Genomic DNA, 18,089 nt, shown 5'->3' with positions numbered 1-18,089 from the left:
TAAATTTTGTATTGTAATACAGAACAATTTTCTTAATTTCTCATACAATTTGATTATACATTTTCATTCGATCATTTTCCAAATAATTCTCAGAAAAAAAATCTATTTTTCTTTCTTGTAGTAGTTATTTAACCTAATGGTCAATGTTTTTTCTTCTTCACTACTCAGGAATGTATATCAATATATGTATAACTCAATATATGTTGACTTTTAGATTTTTAATGATAATTTTCTTGCATCGTCAAAAAAAACCAGCTACCTTTTAGTAATACTTAAACTTAAACATGTCCAAAAACATCGCTTTCCTTGATCAAAGATTTATGTACACTGCTTCACTACTGGTCGGGTCAGTATAATGGACAGAATGAAGAAGTTAAATCTCGATGGAGACAGAAAGTCGTTCACAATATATTGGGGGTGTAAATTCTGTATTTTCTTGATGGTGAAAAATTAAGTGGGATACTTTTTGTTTCCGAGCAGGGGTTTAAGTTCAGTGTATTTTTGTTATTTGGATGAGATTTCAGAATATTTTTACTCCCTGAAGGCGATTTCTTTACCGATATTTCTCAAACCAGGACTGTTATGACACAGGGTTGTTTGTATGTTGTTTAACTGTTAGACAAATGAATAATAAACCTTCAATCCAATCCAATAAATACTTTCTTGTTTTTCAGAGAAAGATCATAAAAAATAACTCTTCTTTAATGAAGTCTTCTATGTATAGCTACAATGGTGGTTTTATTTTGCAAAAAGAAACATTAGTGTCAATTGGAGAAGGAAGGTATATATCGTTCTTTCTAAACAGAATAGATAAGCTGGCCATTCAAACACCCAATGTCATAGCCATCCTTACGTTAACAAGCTTTCAAAACGTAGGTTGGATTAGGCTGCATGCATCCCCAAATTAGTTTTGATATAGGGGATCAGAGGGGATCTGGGCAGCCTAAGGTTGGATCTAATGGAACTTTTAAATTCTGAGAATAATTCACGATATTCCCGGACAACTTTTATCTCAAGTTAGGTACTTATAGTAGACAACTAGGATCGTTTCGGACCGTGTACCATTTGATAGAACCTATCGATTGGCGCTCGTAAATTGTGGTGGAAAACGTAGATGTGAGTTTGAACAAAAATATTTTTTGCTCCCAGGGGATTGCCAAACGTTCTAATTTTTTACTCAACCTCTTCTCTCTTTCCATCTTTTTACAGATGTATGAGTTCAAAGGAGATTTCATGGATACAAATGGTGCTTGGTGATTGATTGTTTATAAGTAAGTGAGTCTGTGACCACATTCGGAGGTGACCCGATTTTGTATTAAATACGAAGTCTTTATTATGGGTCAACCTGGGTTTGAACACACTCCTTTGCGCATCATAGCCAGATGGTCTACTATAGAATATATCCTCAATATTCGACACATTATTCTCTTGTTTTACAATATCCAGGGAATGAATAGATTGCTGTATTCTCAATCTTGCACCAAGAGCTACTTGTACCACATTTTTGATGGACGTGATACAATCAACAAAAAGGGAAATTAAAGGACTCTGTACGAGTTTACAGCGTTCCAGACCGCTTTAGAAAATGTATTGAGACATTGAGAAAAACTAAGTACGGAACATATCAAACCTTTTTTGTAAGTGAGTTTTTAGTTCTTTTTTATTAAACCAGTAAATTTGGGATAAATCTGGAAAGACATTCAGATAAATAACGAGATTGCTCACGGGAATTTCTAACCCACGCGAATAAACTCGCTCCTTTATCAATCATTTTTTATACCTGTAAATCATTTTTTAGCAGCATATTCAGTCACTTGTGGTTCTAAAAAAGGTGCTTGTAAGATAGCAAAAAAAGTCGAAAGTCGATTTTTGTGTAATTTTTTTAGTTGAAAGTTTTGGAATACTGAATTTTGAAAGTCATGACTCTTGCCTCTCCACCCGCTAACCAACCTGGTCCATTTTGAAATACAGTACTTAATGACAAGGTCAAACTGAGGTGACACTACTTAGAAAATTTTTGCTTCTTATTAAAATACGGGAATTTTCAAAAATATCAATAACGAGCTCACCGTTTAGGATTCTTACTCTCAAAAATGTCACCTGGACAGATGGCAGTTCAACGCCTCATCCACTCGGCCAAGCAGACGTGAAAATTAGTGCAACAATGATTAATCATTTCATATGTTTATTTGATCTGTATAACTCTACCCAGTCAAGGTATTAACTTCTTAAAGAAATGATTTTAGATTTTTTCCAACATACAAGAGCCGATCAATCATCGCGATTTTCAGGACTCTTTAGTTGAAGAGAGTGACTCTTATTCCAATTTAGGACATTCAGTAAAGTCTATTAAATTAGAAATTTCCATCTGAGGGGTTAGGACACTCTCCAATCGCCTTTAAAGTCTCAAAAGACTGAAAAGAGGAGCTTGTACTCGCATACGGTACCCATACAGCAGACAGAGCGTACACGCGCGGGCGATTAAATACGATCGCGCGGGATGCGGGTCAAAGAATTCCCGTGAGCAATCTCGTTATTTATCAAAAAGTCTGGAAAGTGTTATCAACTCTTTTTCTACCGAGCAAAATGCTAGAAATTATGAGGAAATTCTAACACGGGGGTTTCTAAACGTTTTGAAAGAGTGTGGCTGTTTTTTTTTTAATTTTCTGGGGAAGGCCAAACAAAGGGGCTGACCTACTGGAGTGACTCCTGGAAAGCTAAGACCCTGGGGATTCACCCAGATCTATATGAAGCAGATCCGTGTCCGTGTCAATTAAGCTCTGTGTTCCAAAGTCTAGGTTTATTTTCATGTTTTCGGGTAATTGTTTTACTTAGCCAATCAATGTTCTTCAATGGACTTCAAAAGCTTTTTTGATATTCATCCTAAATCTGGATTAAATGATGAAAGCATTGTTGCGGCAGTGCCGTAGACACAATTTATATTTTAGGGGGGGGAGCTAGAAAATTGTTGGACTTTATACCCTCCAGATTGGCTAAAACTGCCTCTCCGAAAGTCAATTTTAAAACTTTTTTGGGGGGCCAGGCCCCCCCGGAGGCTACGGCACTGTGCGGTGTTGCCTTATTAAACGTGTGAAGGTCAATTATGTGATTTAACGAAAGTTTTTCCTCATGTGAAATCGCATTCCGTCTCGATTGGTGGAAATGTTAAAACAATGACCTTTACAAACAACAAAAAGTATGTGTTTTGCTCTTCCTTTTTAAACAAACAAAATTGACGTCAAATAGTTAAAATGGTTTGTTTTGATGTTATCTTTTCAAAATAATATATTTGACGTCACAAATATAGCAAAGAATTCTATATATCCATCGCAACCATACGAAGAAAGTTACAAATGGTAGGAAGTTTGAACAGAAAAAAAAAATCAAAAAAAAAACACAAAAAGAGGCCGCACTGCTACATCAACACGATGATTACATAAGCAAACAGATTTTTGACAAACCTTCGTATTTTTTTTTACCGGATTTTTCTTTTTGGTTTCCAAAAAGATGTAGCTGATTTTATATAAGCATGAAACTTTTTTTTCGTGCTCTTTTGTTCCTGAGCTTGATCACAATACTTCAATGCAGGGATGGAGGATACCCGTATAATGCGTATGACGAATATCTAGGTATGTATGTTTTTGTTGTAAGTAACTAAGAAGGTAATTCTTGTAGAATTTATGCAAATGAATATATAGAAATAGAAATAGTTGAAAACATATATCCTCTCGTTTGATATTCTTTTAATTAGACTAGATTCACGGTTGAAAAAATTCGGTCGTATAAATTCATTTCACAGGAACTTAAAATAAAACTTTTTCTTTCACTTCCCTATGGTTTATGAAATCGTCGTTTTTGCGAGCTATGCAAAGTGTCGAAATTTATAACTCTGCTAAAATGTGATTCCCTTCATTATTTCAGGTTGACTCTATATTAAAATATTTTTCTTTAGGATTTGCGTTTTTTCTCGGAGTATGGATCCAGGCTTAAGCGATGACTTAATGTGTCCCGAGAGTGCACTAATTTCTCTAAATTTTTTTTTTTTTTTCAGAACTCGCAACTACGTCCAAGCCTGAGTCGTCGGGAATGGCGAAAAGAATTTTGATTCCCGTGCAGATTATTCTGGTGGGGGCAATTGCTTCATTCGTTCTTTATCGGAAATGTCGGTAGTAAGTGTGGTTTTTTTTTATTTCTATTTGGTTGAGTTGCAGGAGGCTTTAGAGGCCTATTCTCGTAACGCTTACTAATGAGCGTCCCGTCAGCACCTTGAACTGACTACCCAATTCCCCACACATGGCATGGGTTGACCTGAGCGAAGGAACGTTCACTTGCCAAGTGAACTGCCGTGAGTGGGAATCGAACCCTGGCCTCCTGCACAGAAGCCAAGGTCGACTACCACAATACCACGGCACATTTATTTTACAGTTGAGCTTCGCTAATTCGAACTTGAACGAGGAATCTAATTTGTTGGAACCACAGAAAGATTCCAATACTAGAAAGCATTTTACGAAGGCTTCTTCTCGACGGGGACTGAAAATTAGTTCAATTTATAGAAAGATTTGAATGATAGAATTTCGAATTAGAGAGAGTGCACTGTATATATTAAAACCTTCACAGCTTTTGCCGTGCCAGATTTCCTTCGAAATACGGAATTCGCTAAAATGGTCTCCAAAACTCATGTTAAAAACATGAATGAAACTCCTGGCACTGTTCATCCATTAAAAAAATTACATTTATAGTCTATATATTTTCTCAAACTTTGCTAAGACCAGAACTCTTCGGCAATATTGACAAACAAACTGACATTCGACCGCATCTATCTTTATGTCAAATATTTTTTAAGAATAATTTTTAGATTTCATTCGCTTTAAATCATAAATATTCCCGTGCTACCATGTAGGAACCATGTCATCGTAATTCATTGCCCCCGTCAACGGGGGGGGCCAGGGGGGCCATGGCCCCCCCAATATTTTGCAAAGTATTTTTTTTTTTAGTTTGAAAAATCTTATATATACCGTTTAGAGGGGTGAAATAAGGGCAAAAAGTCGAAAATTTTCTTCGTCGCCCAACCATGGTGGGCGACATATTTTTTTGGCCCCCTCAATTCGATGCGCACGCCGGGGGCCATGTAATTTAGCCTAATTCCATTGAAAGTGATTCCATATGGTAGAAAAAAAGTTAAAAAAGAGAGCAAATTTAAACCGAATGGACTTTGTTTGTAATTTTTAGTCCAGACCTTGGTTTATTTGAGTTTAACAAAAAGCCGCTGGAAGGCTTCACGAATGCTCGCGATGATACCAAAAAGCCGTATGTAGAGCTCTCAGAAACGATGAGCTCCCCATCTATGACGTTGACATGCCCTCAAGTCAAAGATCAAATTTGGACGAAAGAGGCCGAGAGGCATTTCTTACCGCCGACTCGTGAGGATTTTTATGAATCGCCGCAGGATGATGAATATTTAGAACCCGTCGTGGACAACGTGGAATCGCACGAGTATGTCTCCATAGGTGAGTAAAACACACATTTTCTTATATACACGTTTTTTTATAAGAACAAACTATATAAGAACATATGACTTCAATGGCCAAAATATTAAGAACAAGTTAAGAACATCTAAAGGCTTTCAGGACTCTAAAGCACCCGATTTCTTAAGAAAACGGACAAAAAAAACGGTCAAAAAATTTTAGTTGTTCTTATAAAAAAACGTGTACCATTTTGACAGACTCGTGTCTTTCTCGACATATCCTCTTTAAGCGAGGTTATATTTATGCGCTCTCATCCCCCCTTACAACATCGGCACTTACACTCTTTTTTATAAGAACCAGTGGAGAGTAGGTTGTTCTTATTTTTATGGCAATCCCAACTTCAGTTCTTATCCTGTTATAATTTTAGTGCTAAACTGAGGTTTTTAAAGCTTTATACTATGTGATCCTTTGATTGCTTGAAACTCAGCGATTCCAGTCTCGACATTTTTTTTAAATTGTCCTCATCTTTTGACGGTTTTTGAGCCTCTCCTTGTTCTTATGAAAATACTCTTTTTTTTTTAAGAGTGTATTGGTACAGATAAATATATTAACATTGATAAAGTATCAATGACACAAAGGATACAAATTGACTCCAATCATTGTTTTCACTTTGCTTTTTTTAGAAATGGATGATCCTTTTATACAACAGCGGAATAATAAAGATATTCCGGATGTAGAGAATCTACGGATAGACCCGGTTAAGCGGTACGTCGAGCCATATGAAGAAGATAGGCGACAAACCAATGGTTATTCACCTGGTTACGATTGTTACTATGACAACGTTGATCATATTTTGAGTAACCATGAACAAATGAACAACAGGTAATTAAAACAACTTTTCCGGGCGAATATTGTTATTTACGATAGTCGAACTAGTTATCATAGTTGAACATATTTTGATTTGGGAGGTAGGATTTTCACACCCATATCCGCCTTGGATTTTTTCTATGACACTGTTGATCATGTTTCAATAATGAAAAAAACTAAGGTGCGGAACTTCTTTGTCTGGACGATCGAGCATCAAATTTTTCAGGGTGGTTTCCTTAAAGGGGTGCTTTTATTGCGGTGCTCTTAAAAAGTGGTGCCCAAGCAAAGATAAGTTGAGCGAGCAAGGTTGTGGGTTCAATTGAGTTTGCAGCGGGGCTAGAGATGGAGCAAGGTCATACAAATGATCGGAAAATGCTCTGTTAAATTATCAACAACTAAAGATAGGTCAACTGTAAAAGTACAAATCAATGGAAATGAGTGGTGCCTTCCCCTACCTAGGCTTGGCTGCCATGTGTCCCTCCAATTTGTTTTGTTAAACGGAAGCAAATAGGCCTAAAAAACGTCCGCTTTTTTGCTGAATAAGTTTTATGAGATGGAACTTGTTGACCTCATTCAAATTTAGAGGAAAAGAATACTATGATACGGAAGGTGTATTCACATGCAGTAATGTGTGTTTGAACAGAAAAAAAAAATGACGACTTGAAAAATATTTCAGTCTTGGAAATCTGCAAGTCTAAAGCTTTTAATCTGGTTATAAGCGTTATGCTCAAATCAGCCCTCTAACTACTTGATTGAATCCGGCTACCAGTATATAGGAAGCTTGCCTAGGTTTAGAGTTGACTAGTCCGTCATCTTGTTTTCAATTCTGGTCGCTAACAGCGTGATTCGAATACAATGTAAATTAGAAAACAACATAACAGACTAGTCGATTTTCACGGAAAATCTGCGAGAAATTAGCCTATATCTATTGTGTAAAAGAATATGATATCTAATATGATATATGTGGTTATGCTTGTAAAACAACATATTGGATATCAATTTTTATCTTCTAGACAGGCGGTGGTGGAGGAGGAAGGAGACTACACAAACCTAACGAACAATAATACTTATAACGACGATGACGCATACGAAACACTTGATTCTGTGCGCTCTGTCCGATCAATTGAAGCTGCTCGATCAATTGAAGCTGTCCAATCAGAAAACATCTACGAAGAAATCAACCCAGGGTTGCCAAATACTGAACCTGACCCTACGTTACCTTTCCCGCTCTTTTTTGCGCTCGCCGCTTACCGATTCAAAAACGCGGCACTGCGTACAAAAGAAGAGTTGGAGCAACGAATGTTCGGTACCGTAAAAACATCTCAAGATGAAGCCGAAGACGATAATGCTTATACTAATATCAATCCATTGCCAGATGTCGCGAAAATCAAAGCCAAATATCGTAGTAACGAACCCGGTAGTCGGGTGCCTGTCCCTGCGATTAATAAGAATCGAGGAAATAGTAATGTCTTTGATGCTTATAGTAATGTTATCGATTCATTAACAGCTAAAGCTGAAAAGCTCTCTAATCAAGGTAAGAATTCTTTAAGGAAAGAGCTTTTGAAATTTATTATACATGGTGCATATTAAATAAACTATGCATCTTTGCATCATCAACTTTCACTAGCTTTGGTATACTACATTTTTTGGCATTTTGCGCTTCGTAAATATCCCATTTCTAAATTTTCCCAGCTTCTTTGGTTATTCATGCGTCCGAAGCATAAAAGTAGACATTCAGCTACGGTGCACAAGGTTTTGGGTTCAATCTCAGTCGGGTCATACCAAAGGTTTCAAAAATAGGACTTGCTGCCGTTGTGCTTAATGCTCACAGCAATTGAAGAGAATAGCGAGTTTATGTATGTGTGTTTTTCAGCGACGGAGACGGTAAGGTTCTAATTTGAGTAGATCCTGACCAGCTGAGGACGACGGTAAATCAGCACTTTTACCGTCCTCGATTTTGCGGGGCGGAATTGCGGGTTTTTCTAAACCGCTTCAGTCACTCTACCGTCCTCAAAAGTGCAAATACATAAACTCGCTAATGTACATAGGTGTGTGGATCAGTCCAGTGGGAAGGGTGGAGCTATCGGGTCGCTATTCCGACTGCAATCGCTCTAATATGGTACATTTTGAGTCTCTATAACTCGAACACGCACTGGAAACACAAATATGTTCAAGTTATGGAGTAAGGTTTATAAGGCATTGCAAAATAAAGGGACCAAAAAACTTGTTCCAGTTACGGAGTCATTCGAGTAATAGAGGTTCGAGTTAAAGAGACTCCACTTCAATTTTTTATAGGTAGTAATCAAGTATCATCTCGTACAAGGAGTAAAACAAAGAAAATGAAAAGTGTAGATGGCTCCTTCGACCAAACAATACCAAAAGAAAACTCACGATCTAGGAAGAAAACAAATCCGTCTTCCAACCCACAAGATAATCCGGAAACCCGATCTTCTCCTAGTTCCGGTAAACGGAAACCGCCCCAAGGACAAGATTCCGTTCTAGAAAATAAATCAGGTTTGTTTATTCAGTGTACAAAGTTCTTCCGTCTGAAGCGGATTTCCGTCTCAGCGAGGTACAAAAATAGGCTTGTCCGTCTCCGAATTCAACAAAATTCTGCAAAACATGAAGAATCTGGCCAGATTTGTTGTTCAAAATCCAATTTTCCGCCTGAGGAGGTTTTACACAATGTTGAAAACTTCAAAGGATAAAAACTACTTTGACGGGGATTACATACTTTTGCAGGTAACAGTCAATGTTGACTGCTATGCTCGGCTGTTCTTATTTTCGTGATTTCCGGCTCAAGTGTTAAGATTCGCAAGCGGCTGCCTTCCTGAAGCACATAATCTTAAAATGGTTCATAATTTAGTTTACTTATTGATTAAGGGGACTTCAAATCAATATTAGCCATTTCTGAAATTCGTTCTTGTGAATGGACAAATAAGTTTTTTTTTTGCATGAAAAAAATACTGAAGAGATGGCAAAGTTTGTCAAAACTCGGAGGAGGCCCAAAATACTTTCCCTTCAGGGTTTCATCTTTTCAAATCATATTTTATAGTCATTCATTTTTGAATCATTGAAGGTATATTTTAGTAGTAAAGGAGTAAAGTTTTTCTGGAACAAGTGAAAATCTTATTTTTGTACTATGATTATTTATTCATTAGCCTAGCAAGCTAGATGACTAATTCAGACATAGTAGAAATAAAGCAAAAAGTAATGAAGGGAACAAAATCCCGTAACAATAACTGTATTATCATATAACGTCTATACTACTGTGTTACACACATTAACGTAATATACATTATAAACGACTCCAGTCTATTTATTCATATAACTCATTTGTTCTCGTTGTTTTTTATAGCTCCGGGTAGAAGGAAACCACCTGACTTTTCCCAGCCTCCAGCCATAGCTGGAAACAGATCTGGATCCTCTCCTACCAGGAAGAAAGGTAGGGACCCACAACCAAAGAGGAACTCCATGTCGGAAGATGAAGGGCGTTCACTTTCTCTGGTGTCCAGTCCACCAGAGAAACCAAAGTCTACTGAGACAAACAACAAGAAAATGGTGAGTGTGCTTAAAGGGGGTACAACATAATTCGTGAAGTGGGTTAATAGCATACCGTCGCGAATCTAAAAATAGACATTGATTTTTAAGTTTGACTGAAATTCAATCCCATCACCCTTTGCGTTTATTACGCTTGCACGCAAATTACACTCAATTACAAAGAACAAGTAATAACTTTCACGACTTTTGAATTAAGACGAAAAGGATTGTGGGATTGAATTTCGGTCAAATCAGAAAAGTAATAATCATGACGTTTGCACGACGAAGCGCTATTCGCGGTGACTTTTTTTGCGCGAATCGAGAATTTAAAAATTTTGAAGTGAATTTAAGTTCGCGAATCAGCAGTCTTATTTGTTTCACCTAATTTCTTTTGTTGGCCAAATTTCGGAATTTAAATTTTTCGCGAAGACTAAATTTTAAGGAAAAGGGCCAAAATTGGAGAAAATGAGTAAAATTAATCCATGCAAAAGATAACAATGTAATAGTTTAGGTACAAGCTATATTTCGAAATCCTCTTATGCGCATACCTTTACTACACTTTTTCCGATCGGTTTTTAAACATTTCATAGTAAAATCTTTCAAAAAAAAACTCGATAGTAAAATTGAGAATTTTTGTACTACACCAAACCACCTGGGCACAGTTTTATTTGTTTATTTTGTTACCATAGCAGCAGCCAATCAAAACGCTAGCACCTTCATCCAGTGAGGACGATGCTTGTGAGAACGTTGAAAATACGTCATCAGTTGATTCCATACCGCAACGTCTTCAAATCAATCCAAAATTAACAAGCTACCTACCCTTCGGTCAAGACCGCACACGTAAGAATCGTTTCACTTTTCTAAGACCATGTTCGCACGTTACCGTTCTGTTTCGCTCCGGTATGATTCCGTTACTGATCGAGTGTCTTCATATATTGGTTTCGTAGCGTTTCGGAGCAAGAAAACGGAGCAGTTCCGTTCTGATGAAAAAAGTGGAGCGAAACTGTTTCGATCTGTTTTGCTTTGTAACGTCTTCTTTTTTGACTTTTCGAATTTTGACGTTTACATTTGTTTCGGAATCGTTTTGGAACGGAACGGACCCATAACGCTCTGAAAATGGTCTAAGGTTTAAGGCTCTAAGGTTTCTTTTCTACCACGAAAACATCCATGAATTTTGATCTAAGAAAGCACAAACAAAACTCAATCACATGACAGAACAACTACAATCGAGAAAATGTTAAAACTATCTATAACAAAATTCGCACCAAAAAAAAAGTACACAACTTTGTCGAGATATTGTGAGCTTCAGGATTTAAATTTTTTGTTCATTCTTTTTTTATCGCATAGAAGATGCTCTAACTTGAATTTTGAGCTATCATACATTAGGTTTGAAAAAGTAATTCGAAAATTATTTTAAAAAAACTGACTTTTTTTAATGTCGAAATTTCAAAAAATCATCAAAAACAGCGAGCAAACTTTTCTCTTGGCACTTACCTTCTTTACACATAAAAATACCAAAAAATGCAACTGTGTTCATCAAAACTCGTTACGGAATTTAAGAATATGGTAAAACAAGCTATTCCTATGTGAAAAAATATCTCCAAGAGAGGTGTGGTGTGCTACGTGAGAAAATTTTTGAAAAAATAAATCACCATTCCTCAACTAGTTGCTCAAAGAACTTGGGTCTGCATTGAGTTTACTGCTGTTGGAAATATTCATGACGTGTAAATAAGATGGACAAACCGTTGGCAAAATATAAGATAGGAGAAAAAAGAATCAAAAAGACAATGAAATTGTGTTTTTGTCATTTTGTCTTATTTATAGCGTGATTGCTGTTTTTAATGATTTTTGAAATTTCGACATGGAAAAAAAGTCAGTTTTTTGGAAATAACTTTCGAACTACTTTTTCAAATTTAATGTATAATAGCTCAAAATTCAAGTTAGAGCATCCTCTATACAATAAAAAAAGAATGAACAAAAAATATAAATCCACAAGCTCACAATATCTCGGCAAACCTGTATACTTTTTTTTGGTGCACCCGGTACATTCCGTAACTAAAACAGTAGCCATTTGATTTGAAGGAAGAGTACTGCTATATCAGTAGGTTCGTCTTGCGATTCCTGCATTAATAACACGCATGCGTAATGTGTCGTTCTTTTAAACCACATGTAGTTAATTCCCGTGATAAAAAAAAGACGAATGAATCCGTAGGGGATAGGGGGATAGTCACTTTCGGTCGGGGTTGTGGACGGTAAAATATGAAATTTGTCGGGTTCTTTTTATTAATTTTTAGTAATGCAGGGTTTGTTGGATTAGACCCCCTCTATAATTGATCCGGGGTGGTGGTACCACCCAATTTCTTGTAACCCTTGGCGGGATTTCTTTGGTCCAAATAAGCCACGTACCCTTAGCCTTACTAATTTTAAGGATTTCTACAAGCATCATTATGTAATTTCTCTTTTTTCTAGACAATGAATTATTAGAGAACAGTAAATGGAAGGCTGTTCAGGATGCATTACATCATCATTCGCCAATTTTTCCTCCAATCAAATTGGTTGAACGACAAGAATCGAATTCTGATTGGTCAACTAATTCAAAGGATGATCTTTTGGAGAAAGAACGTCAATATAGGATTGCTAGACGCGTTATTGCACAATTTCAAAGTAAGTTATCTACAATGGTGGTCAGAATATGCTCGGTATTTTAGCGTTTTGCGTTCAGGCGAGAATTACATTTTCAGAATTTCTACTTTATTTAATCGGATATTTTGATTTGGGAGGAGTATAATGGCTTCTAGGCTACCTTATTGGTATATATTTTCGCGTGTTACAAATTTTCGCGGGTACTTAATTTCGCGAGTTTTTTGGTCAATTTTCGCGAACTTTAATACTGTTTAAATTTTTCAAAATTACAAAATCGCAAAATTAAATACACGCGAAAAATTCTTTCTTAGTATTTTGTTAGTATTTTTACATCAAAAGCGTTGTGTTTCAAAAAAAAATCAGTCTTTTTCTTGCTTTATATTCCCACTTTCTGAAAATACCTAGTTTAGTGAATCGCGAAATTTAATACACGCGAAAATTTTCCAGAAGTCTGCAAACGCGAAATTTAATACACGCGAAACACGCGAAAATATATACCAATAATTCTCAGCCTAGTCGGACCATTCACATGGTTATATTGTAAAAAATTGTTTGCTGAAGGGAATTAAAAAAATCTAGGGGGGGGGCTGTTTTTTTTTAAGGGGGGCATTCTAACAAGGGATACTGGTAATTTTTGTTTAAGGAAGGAGTTTTCTTTAAGGGCAAAATTGCATTTTAAGGTGGGACTGGAAAAGTAGGCAGAAACCATGATGCAGAAACCATGATTCAGAAGCTTTTGGATCCTCAGATCAAGCTCCCAACTCTTAAGTCCCATTTTAAAAGTCACAGCTAAAGTTAAGGCACCTACAAAATACTTGCGCTTTTTAGAATTTTCCCTGGAAAATTCCATTTGTTCCAGATATTATGGCGAACACTGTATTTCTAGCAATAGTCTTGTGATCACATCTTAGAGGGCAGCTTGTTTACCCGGCACGCTATACTTGGCATAAGAGACGTTTCGTCACAGAGTAAACAGAAATCTAACTTATATTTTTTGATTATTTTTGCCGTTGTTAAAGCGTAATCCATTGAGTTTAATTAAAGGTTAAAGGGCAAGAAAAAGCGAGAAACCTTTAAGATTCTGGATTAGAGTTTACCAGGAAGGGATTACGTCAATGACATGAATTTGATGTGATTTCTTTGTAAATTCATTACCAGTCCCTTCAGAGGCCGACCGCGCAGTTAAGCATTTATAGGTGTATACACCTTTTCGACCGTAGCCGCCAATTGCCGTGCGTGCATTTTTTTGTGCGTTTTGCCACCCTAAAACTGTCCCAGCCTTTTTTCGCACCTATAGGCAATAGAAAAAAGTGTAAAAAAGGATTGGATCGAGTTTAGGGTGGTAAAACGGACAAAAAATGCCAACGCAGCAATTGGCGGCTACAATGCAATTTAGAAAATTTAAAAATTTCATATTTCTATGGTATTTGTTTCTTTGTCTTTTTAGATTCTGCAATGCCTTTGGGTGAGAAAGATAGTGATTTGTCATCTGCTGAGTCTCTTCATTTAGAAGAAATGTTAGAGACAGAACAAAAACGTCGTATGACTCTCACAAATGAATTGTTAGAACAAACATTATCTGAAGGTAAGTCATTTGACATACAACGTTGTTTCAATGTCCTTATAACGTCCATAACGCCCATTCTAAGGGTTTATTCGAGTTTAAAAACACCTTCAAGAATCGTAAACATAGAAAGGGACAGGGTGTCAAAATATTTTCTGGAGGAGCCCACCGCTATGTTTTTCCAAGATCTTTTTGTGTTTGGAAAAAGTAAAACAAAAGTTTCCCTTCTGAAACATTAAATCTATTTAAAGATAATCTTAACAAAAAGGTTTTTCTTAGATATTTCGTCCACTTTTAAAAGACCACTTTGTACTTTTTACCAGTACTTTGAGCCCCCCACCCCTTTGATTTTCGCCAAGATTTTCTAGAGACTTCTGATAATTTATACTGATCGGTAAAACCTGTAAGATATTTCTTGTTTGAGATGCCTTAGTGTTTCATCAAAGCGAGTTGACGCCGATGATGATAACTTTGATTTCCAGGAAGGGATATATCTAACGAAGCTGTGAACAGAACCCAACACAAGGATAAATTTCAAAATTTATCCGGTAAGTCCGCAGCTGACACACAACGTTGTTTTAACGTTCAACTAACGTTATATGGACGTTGTGAACATTAGATAAATGTTGAAACAACGTTTTGTGCTAGCTGGGTCTAAGTTATTTAATTATTTTTCCACTCTGCTCTTTCAATAGTTAAAAAGAAACGGCGTGGTTCCATCAAGGAGAAACTAAAAAACATTTCCCCATTCAAAAGAGACAAGAATAAAGATAAAGACAAAATAGCTGCAGCCAGCTCATCGACAGAATCCAAATGGTCCCTAAATAGAAGGTAATGTATTTTGAAAAATTCCTGTAATATTTTTAGTCATAGATACAGTTGACTCTCTATATTTCGATATCTTAAAGAAAGAAAATCGAATAAGAGAATGATTCAAATTATGGAAGGTATTTCATGTCACTTTCAAAGACAATTTAGTTCGAATCATCGATGTTCTAATTCATGATATGCACCATTGCAATGTCTTCCACGGACCCAGCAGCTGATTGGTTGAAAGTGACGTATTGGCTGATTTTACGTCACTTGCAACCAATCAGCTGTTGGTCCCGTGATGTAATGTCAGAAGACATTGCAATGGTGCATATCATGAATTAGAGAAAGTTGACTATACTTTGAAATGTCCCTGTTAAATTTTTTACTAGGACATCAATATTATAATTATTCTTGACATTAAATTTCGCAAAATTGATGAAAACTATTTTTAAAGATCATAAACTTTGGCGGGTTGCCTTGTTAAAATTTTCCAAGACATCAACTTTCGCGATAAACAGGCTAAAAATCGTGGTTATCGTGAAAGTTTCTGTTCATGAGAGTTTTTACGCCTAAAGTTAACTCTTGATCATCCAATAAGTTCGAGCAAAGAACTTTGTTCAAAGTTTTATTTAGTTGGGGTTTTTTTTCGTCGGGGAAAAATTTCGTCACCTAGAGGTATTTTCGTCACTTTCCCCCGACTTTTTTTTCCCCGATAAGGTATAGATATGTTTGAAAAAAAAATCGGATGTGTGTTTTTAAATACCCAAAACTTTGAATAAGAATTGGGGAGATTAAATAAACATGGAAAATGATTGAACCTGTGATTAAACTTCCAGTTTTGTCTATAACAGTGCCCTAGCAATTGTTATTTTGCAAAATGCAAAGTTTTTCTTTTTTAAATAATAATAGATTTTTATGTTGTTTTTTCTCGAAAGCATTTTGTTTTGAGTGCATTTTCAAGCAATCTAGAGCTCAAATTTTCAACCCCCCCCCCTCGCGGTGTCACTCCTACGGCACTGCTATAAGGTACATATTTCTAAATCTGGCATCTTTAAATGATTTGATAACCTTGACCGTAAAATATGACGAGAGTATGAAGGTTTTAAGGGCTCTGGACATTTGAAGATAAAACCTTATGTTTTCGCTGCTTTGACATGTTTAAGAACAAACTGCTTTTGAAAAAATAAATTTAATTAATTACATCATGAGTAATTGAGGAATAAGTGTGGCATGGACCTTAATAAAACGTCATAACGACGCTATTCATATACTTTTCACAAAAAAAGCCTAATCTCCTTGGGGAAATCATTTTATTGTTTCAAACCTTTTTTAAGTTAATGACAATAATTTCTTTGTTTAGATATTTTCGGAAAAATTTTCTATTTGGCTTCATCCCAAGTAATAGTTGTTTTCGTATGGAAATTTAGTGGAGAAAATTGCCAAAAATGAGGTTTTTTGGAGATTTTAAAGGAAAGATACTTCCATAAAAATTTCCGAAATTGTATTTTTAGATACTAAATAGATACATCACCTGAACCAAAAAAAATTCCAAAATGTTTGATTTTTACCGAGATTAGGGCTTTGAAAGGTGAAATACTCTTCTTCGAAAAACTCTTCGTTTTCTTCTTCATTTAATTTTTTCATTTCAATTTTTGATTTTTGAATTCTAAAAAGGTAGGTTTAACAGGACATTTAAAAAAAGTTATACATTAATCTTTTTAAAATTCAGAAATTGCCATTTTAGTTGGTGTAAAATCGAAAAAATGTCCAGAGCCCAAAGGCAAAAGTTTATCTAGTTTTTAGTATCTTAGCAGACAGATGCACGGCTAGTCTTTAGCTTAGCACCTTAGACTAATCCCAAGTACTTTTATAATTCTTTTAAAAAAGGCGCTGGAAATCTCCAACCAAAGAAACATCGCCGAAAGTCGAAAAAGAAACGTCCAAAAGTAGTAAAAAGAGTAAAAAAACTAAATTCGGTAAAAAGCAGAAACAGCCCACTAATGAAGAGCCGTTAGACCCTCGTATGATTGGTATACCAGTCTACACCCCTAAGTCACATGTGAGTTTCGATAAATTAGAAGAGAATTATAATTCAAAGAAGAGAGCGTCCGAGAGTGATTCTATTGGAAATGGAGAACAAAGCTCAGGTAATTTTAAACTTTTTTTGATAATCTAATATCCAGTTGGATTACTTTAATTCTACTTTCTGCTAAATGATCCCTGTTCGATTTACAGGAAAATTGAAATCAAATTTTTTTGTTAAACTTTAAAAGTTGATAGGGCAAACACTTTGATTGAGTGCAAATAAGGAATTTTTCGAGATATTTTATCTAAAAGTTATTACAAAAGGCAAACCATTATCCATCGAATATCGGGTCTAGTAGTAATATACTTTCAATTCTAAACGATTTTTAATGTGAATACGATCTTTATAAAAATATTTTATTAAATTTTCTTAACATCTTTTTTTCTAGGTTCAAATTACCGTGATCCGCCCGCCACACCCGCCATTGACAGAATATCAGAGGAAGAAAGCTGTGAGCCTGCTGCCCCTGCTCCAAAGAGAAATCTGAAGAAAGAAATCTCTGACGCCCTAACGCCCACAAAAAAATCGGGAAAAAAATCACCGAAATTTAAAAAAGGAAAGAAGGGCGCTGTTGAAGAACCACCGGAGCTGCCGCCCTCTAGAAATTCTAATGTCAATGCCGCCCCAGGACCACCCCTTCCACCTAGAGGCTCTCAACCATAAAATAATTTTTTTACTCCCATTTTTGTAAATACTTTTTAAATAAATTTTCAAACAGAGAAATACAAATCATTTATACAAAGATCTATATCTCCTCTCAGCTTGTGTAAATGATGGTGGTTTTTCTGTCTGAAAATTTATTTTGAGTAACTTTTTTTAAATTCTTTATAACTTATTAAATTATATGAAATATATTTCTTCGAATTTAAATTCAAATTTATTTTTTGTAAGAAAAGTGATATCGTTTGCTTACTCATCAATTTTAATTCACAAGCTTTTTCACATTGACACGGATGTGGAGCAAGATGATCAGAAAGAGGAAAAGAAAAACATATTTTTGCTTATATCAGCATAACATAACAATAGCAAGACACTTATATGGAATATGTGTCTGATATGAAACGGAAGACCTTTAATTCCACAAATCTCCGAATTCCATTCTTCAATATTA

General features: G+C 35.8%; 1 protein-coding gene and 1 long non-coding RNA gene across 3 annotated transcripts; both read left to right on the top strand.

Moving 5' to 3' along the window:
• Positions 1-678: 678 nt before the first annotated feature.
• On the top strand, positions 679-1,525 carry LOC136813162 (uncharacterized). Its single transcript, XR_010847441.1, has 3 exons — positions 679-781; positions 1,210-1,271; positions 1,447-1,525. It is a non-coding gene; the product is annotated as an uncharacterized lncRNA (long non-coding RNA).
• A 1,910-nt stretch (positions 1,526-3,435) lies between these two features.
• LOC136813161 (DNA ligase 1-like) lies at positions 3,436-17,848 on the top strand. Of its 2 annotated transcripts, none has more exons than XM_067069695.1 (13): positions 3,436-3,629; positions 4,052-4,169; positions 5,230-5,507; positions 6,149-6,347; positions 7,346-7,866; positions 8,628-8,846; positions 9,691-9,893; positions 10,565-10,712; positions 12,342-12,536; positions 13,963-14,100; positions 14,775-14,910; positions 16,780-17,039; positions 17,367-17,848. In XM_067069695.1, exons 1-13 carry the CDS (start codon positions 3,530-3,532, stop codon positions 17,639-17,641), a joined length of 2,790 nt encoding a protein of 929 aa, XP_066925796.1. In that variant the 5' UTR covers positions 3,436-3,529; the 3' UTR covers positions 17,642-17,848. The 2 variants fall into 2 exon arrangements, with proteins under 2 accessions (XP_066925796.1, XP_066925795.1); XM_067069694.1 differs by having other exon boundaries at positions 10,562-10,712.
• The last annotated feature ends 241 nt before the right edge of the window (positions 17,849-18,089 follow it).

The sequence above is a fragment of the Clytia hemisphaerica genome, unplaced genomic scaffold (genome assembly GCF_902728285.1).
Source record: "Clytia hemisphaerica strain Z4C2 unplaced genomic scaffold, Clytia hemisphaerica genome assembly, whole genome shotgun sequence".
In the NCBI taxonomy this organism is placed as follows: Eukaryota; Metazoa; Cnidaria; class Hydrozoa; order Leptothecata; family Clytiidae; genus Clytia; species Clytia hemisphaerica.
This window is presented reverse-complemented; position numbering and strand designations above follow the sequence as displayed.